The sequence below is a fragment of the Gadus chalcogrammus genome, chromosome 2 (assembly GCF_026213295.1).
Source record: "Gadus chalcogrammus isolate NIFS_2021 chromosome 2, NIFS_Gcha_1.0, whole genome shotgun sequence".
In the NCBI taxonomy this organism is placed as follows: Eukaryota; Metazoa; Chordata; class Actinopteri; order Gadiformes; family Gadidae; genus Gadus; species Gadus chalcogrammus.
This window is the reverse complement of record NC_079413.1, coordinates 7786361-7792296: the sequence shown is the minus strand read 5'-3', so window position 1 is coordinate 7792296 and position 5936 is coordinate 7786361. Positions and strand designations below refer to the sequence as shown.

The following is a 5936-nucleotide window of genomic DNA, read 5'->3' as shown; positions in this document are numbered from 1 at the left end:
CATGACACCGGTGTTTCCATGCAACAAGAAATGTGAAGAGGATAAATTACTAATCATCCTCCCGCAGTCATACTTTAAGCGGGAAACATGCCAAAACTCATTTATACAAGTACTTCTGATTTCATGTCTCAAAAGCCAAGCAGGCCAAGTAGGACTATCAGAGAAAATTACGGACAAGATAAAAACTCTTTCAAGAGCTTATCTCCAAGAAACAGGGAGGAAGACAATCAGCAACAGGGTGACCGATTATTAATAACATCTCGTAATCTGCACCGAACAGGAACCACATTCAGCGTCCATATTATGTTGTTATATCAGACCTCAATGTTCATCCAATGCCAAGAGTAGAAGTTGTCCCACTTGTAAAGGCGTAATATGCTTGTCTTTTATTGTGGTCCCACAGATTGCTATGAAGTCATAGCACGTCACTGAATTGAAGAAAGCAATCCTGGCTTGGACCAAATGGAAATGGGGATTTTGAGTCCTCTGTAATGAGAGCGACAGAAACAAAAGGGTTAGAGGTTTAGGCCTTTGAGGGGTACGGTCTAGAGAGTAAGTGAGGGGTAGTGAGCAAAAAGGGTGTAGTAAGGAGCTAGGAAGGTTATGGACAGGGTCAAGTGTTGGAGAGAATGTAAATACAGCAGAAGAGCAATGCGTCAGCATTCTCTTTAACACACCGTGATTAGTAATCTATCATGGTAGGACCTATTACCGGTAGTGCATACATAGATTGCCTTCAATCTGTAACACATTTTGGTGTCATGAAATAGATTATAGATTAATAGATTTTTGTGCTATACATTTATCATGTAGTAAAGAAATAAAGTTATAAGTTATAGTTTTAGTTATAGTAAATCATTGTACTTTGCTATCTTTTTCATCACAAAGTGAGTATAACAACATGACTTACAACTTGCATTACTTGTCATACTTTTTAAACAATGTTTAATGTTATAATTCTACTTTAAATTGCTTATACTTTTGATTTATTGAACCATATAACTATAAAATATGTATATATATAAATTAAAGTTTCTTCCCGGGAAGCCTCAGACGTCTGAATAAAATGTTACATAATCCGGACATATTAGATGTTGTAAATAATGTATACCAAAAAAATAAACATCTCACATCCTAAATTTAAAAACTCTGGGCTGGGACAACAACGAGCATTAAGGTCCCAGCGCTTTCATTCTTCAGGATGTTCTTTACTGTGATGCACAGAACACCATTGCGACAGAGCCGCTGTGCGTGTTCCGAGAAGTGTTCCATGTCCTCATTGCCTCCCTATTGTTTCTCGTGTCACTTGTGTGAGGCCCGAATCCATTCCCCCTCGGTGCATTACCCTTGTGGGAATAACAGACCGACGCAAGATACAGCCAAGTGATAGTGTTGAATATTTGATATGACCACAATGTTGAGTCTGAGGCGGCACGTATTTCAAACAAACGAGGGGGCCCATCCTTTTATGTAACCCGAGAATGCTTTGTTTGTACTTTTAACACCCAAATGAGATTCCATAATACTGCTGTCCGCTGCGCAAGGAGACACACACAACTAATACATCAGGTGACCATGCAAGTGTGTCAAGGACACACACTGGAGGGGCCTTGAGTGATTGATCAAGTACAACAGAGAGCAGTAGAACCACCAATTCTATGAACAGGGCCGTTTATTCAGAGTGAATAATAATTTCGCTGAGCCCAGTCTATTTGACGATCTGAATTGTGTGCGTCTGTGCGTGTGATATCTGTGTGTGTGGGTGTGTGTTTGTGTGTATGATACATGGGCGTGATATCTGTGTGTGTGTGTGTGTGTGTGTGTGCGTGTGTGTGTGTGTGTGTGTGTGTGTGTGTGTGTGTGTGTGTGTGTGTGTGTGTGTGTGTGTGTGTGATTATTGTGTGTGTTTGTGTGTGATACCTGTGTGTGTATGTGTTTTTGTGTATCTTTGCTTGTGTGTGTGTGTGTGTGTGTGTGTGTGTGTGTGTGTGTGTGTGTGTGTGTGTGTGTGTGTGTGTGTGTGTGTGTGTGTGTGTGTGTGTTGCTATGTGTGGGATATCTGTGTGTGTACATGTATGTGCGTGTGTGTGTGTGTGTGTGTGTGTGTGTGTGTGTGTGTGTGTGTGTGTGTGTGTGTGTGTGTGTGTGTGTGTGTGTGTGTGTGTGTGTGTGTGTGTGTGTGTGTGTGTGTGTGTGTGCGTAGCGTTTGGATAGTGAAAGACGCTTTATGTTGCATCTGGCATGGACATAACTTCAGTGCCACACAAGCAACCCGAGGAAATAATTTGCAGTGTCAGCACTTTTATTCCCTCCCCCTACCGATGCATATGCCTGAGTAGCCCATCACTTTTTGGCTGTCAGTAGCCAGCCTGTGACATCTGTATAGAAAGATTAATACAGCAAAACGTTGGGGGGGGGGGGGGGGGTTACGGTAGGGGGTACTATGCATACATCTTATTATAAACTGATGGTATTGTCGTGGCAGAAAAATGTAACAGTGTTTCAACATACTAGCCTAATCAAACTCAATATGGTTGAGTTCATATGAAATGTAATCGTCCCTTATTACAGTAAATATACAACTTTTCTGCACTGCGTTTTTCTCAGATTGATGTATTGATAGGTGGATACATGTGTTAAATAACTTCACCCCTAATAAACTTAGATAATTTGATTGTTAACTGAGTACATACGCTATTTGCATGCTTGTTGCGCTTTCATATGTTTCTATAAACCTTCTGGCTATACTGGAATATACAACAACTCCTTCAAAACATTGTATGCATCTGTTTGTGAATGAAAATACGTGTAATGGCACCTTATTTTATGAATGAATGTGTTCAATAAAATGATAACATTAAGCGATTAAGTGACATGACGTCACTAGTTCATACTGTATATTGCTCCTTCTGCGCATGTGCAAACAAGCGGGGGAGTTTTGGTTGCTTCTTGGGTGGTTGAAGAGCATGACAAAGCAAAAGCGAAACTGTGCGAAAGTACATCGCTGACATTGTTTCTGAAAGACATAATTTACTGTTCCTGCTCTGTGGTAAGAAGGAAGTCATTGTTGTCCGCAGCTACGCAAGTACGCTTTGTCCCTGGAGCTAATGTTTGCTACTGCAGCTTATTGTTGTCTTCTTCCGGGCTTCTGCTCATGGTGTGTTTTGTATCTGAACGAACACGTGTATTTAGTGACATTATATGAGGTCCCAATCGCTGTTTTGAATGGAAATTTGAGCCTGAACACCTTAACGCGTTTGCTATAAAGGCGACTGATGAGTTACTGTTGGCGAAAATGAATCTGCTAACCTAGCAGACAATGCGGACTTAACGTTAAATCAGTAGATTTAGCTATGGCGCTCAGGACGCAGGCTATAATAAATGAGGATGTTTGTGTTTTACTGCGTGTAAAGAGCACAACATTTTCACAGATGTAGCAGAATACCAAAGGTATCTAACTTACACTGTGTGTGTGTGTGTGTGTGTGTGTGTGTGTGTGTGTGTGTGTGTGTGTGTGTGTGTGTGTGTGTGTGTGTGTGTGTGTGTGTGTGTGTGTGTGTGTGTGTGTGTGTGTGTGTGTGCGCGCGCGGGTGGTGGATTTCATTTTCTCTGTATGGGATGCATGCCTGCGTGTTGTTGATCATGGAGTTTACAATCAATTAACTGTTAATGTTTACTCTTATTTGTCCTTAATCTGCGTCCTACAGGATTGAACATGTCTACCACCATGATCAAAACAAGACAAACGGAGAAGGAAATCAATGGAGTCAGGACGCAGGTCATCTGTACCGAATTCAGCAATTATATATTCATAGTTCTCACACAATATGGGAAGATTGGAACGTTGGTGTCCGTCACACCAGAATCCAAATCAAGTGATGTCAGCATGCCAATGTTCACCACCAAAGTACTGATGGGAAAAGATGAGGTACAGTAAATATATAAATACTGTGTGAGTTTATTTAAGGTTTTAAAGCTATTGAAAAACACATCCTGACTTAAGGATGACTCTTTACATCCAACCACACTACCAGCTACATTTTCTCAGAGTGAACCCTCCCAGCCAGGAAAGGTTGTGTACAAACGCATAGACACAGCAGACACTGTTTATGATCATTTGTATAGCCCGTTATCATGATGACTCTTCTCACATGCTCCCTACTCAGTTGAATTCAGTTCAGACAGGGAGAGTTGTTTGTGAGTTTTTCTAACAAGTAAATTATTTAATTGATTGTTGCATTATAGGGACAAAATAAATTGGAAGGTTTTTAACACATCAGATTAGTGTGTATATTGCCATCCGGCATTGACTTTGTAATTCCACAATGTTTATCCTATGTGGCTGGTTTTCGAGCTGGAATTGACTGCTGTTTAACCTTCCGCAGTACTCTGAACCATCTTTTATGTAACAGAAGTCCAACATGTTATCTTAAAATTCAAAATAAACACCCATGTCCAAGTCTTTTTTCCAATTAAATTCTTATAAAAAAAGTCTGATAAATTCTTAAATATAGCCATGTCTGTGTTCAGGAACTTCTTCCTGTGGTTGTCCACAGTGCCATCTGAAAGTAAGGTATTCTAAAATAGACTTTGGAGGGAAAACGCCACAGGGACTGTACCAAAAAAACCGTTACCCACTTAGAGGACTGCTAGTTCTAGTTGCCAACATAGCCATGGCAATTATCAAGTCTTTATATCGGACTTCCTTCTTTTTTTTAGAATGGATTCTAAAAGAAAATGAACCGATGATATCCATGTGGAACTGTCAATCACGGCATACTGTTTGGCATGATATATTCAGCTGGACACTTTTCTGCTAATGGTTCTGTGTGCAGGGTGAAAGGAAGGGATGCATTGATGGGAAACTGGGCCAGTCCGGAAAACCACTGCCTTGTCACCAAACTACATTGAGTGCAGTGTGCAATGTATGCCAAGTTATTTTAATAGTCTTTTATGTCGCGTTAATGCTTCCTTTCTTTTTTTCAGCCTTTAACACATGTGTGTGCCAAAAACCTGGCAACCTGTGTGTCACAAGAGGCTGGCAACAGGCCTGTGCTGCTGGGACTGGCCCTAAAGGACTCCTCTATAGAGGCTGTGAAACTCATGAGAGACCTCATCAAAAGCTGTCAAGTCTGGTAGCAGATCATGAGTCAGGCTGCCAAAGGATGTCAAAGACTGTAAAAAAAGTTTAAAAAGACACAACTGTCTAATGTTTGTCATTTTCATGTTGTCACTTCTTTAACTATGTGTTCTTTTTAAGAATAAATTGTTGTCAATTCGAGATCAATGTAATAAATGGCTTATGCTGACTGAATATGTATATGAGCACCATTTGATTTATATTCCTGTCCTTAAATGAAACATCACCGACTTTGAATGCATGTCTGCATTGCAATGCAACCCCACCCTGCGTTCCTTCTCAAGAGTTCTTCCTTGCTATTTAAGGGAGTATTTTCTTGCCCTCTGTGGGGCTAGGGTCAGGGTCATAAATATATAGCCTGTTAAGTCCTTTGAGACAGTACCTGTGATTAAGGGCAATACAAATTAAATTGAATGTCTGAACTGGGTTGACACATTACCAAATGTCATCAATGATCCGCGTCCACCATAGATTATTCAACCTAAGTCTGTATCGCTGTATTACATTCTGGAATAAACCATCTATTCAACCCAAGATCTTATCCAACCTGTCAGGTTGCTTTGATTTCGACTTCAAGAATTACTACTACGACGGAAAATACACAACGCAGAGTCTATACGAACAGTCTAGAATTAAGCTGAAATCTAACAAGTTGTTCGAATGAGTACGATAACGGCTACCCTTCCTATTGAGAGACAAGAAATAAGCCAATTACATAAATAAATTCATACACCTTAATTATTCACACTACTTCACTATAGCAACACTGCATGTGGCCAGCGGATCAATACTAGAT

The 5936-nt window shown here is 40.3% G+C and overlaps 1 protein-coding gene across 2 annotated transcripts; it reads left to right on the top strand.

Moving 5' to 3' along the window:
- The first annotated feature begins 2923 nt into the window (after positions 1-2923).
- Positions 2924-5314, top strand: psmg3 (proteasome (prosome, macropain) assembly chaperone 3). 2 transcript variants are annotated; one of them, XM_056578758.1, is made up of 3 exons: positions 2924-3085; positions 3708-3928; positions 4987-5314. In XM_056578758.1, the coding sequence occupies exons 2-3, from the start codon at positions 3716-3718 to the stop codon at positions 5137-5139; spliced, it is 366 nt and encodes a 121-aa protein (XP_056434733.1). In that variant the 5' UTR covers positions 2924-3085; positions 3708-3715; the 3' UTR covers positions 5140-5314. The 2 variants fall into 2 exon arrangements, with proteins under 2 accessions (XP_056434733.1, XP_056434724.1); XM_056578749.1 differs by lacking the exon at positions 2924-3085 and adding an exon at positions 3108-3450.
- The last annotated feature ends 622 nt before the right edge of the window (positions 5315-5936 follow it).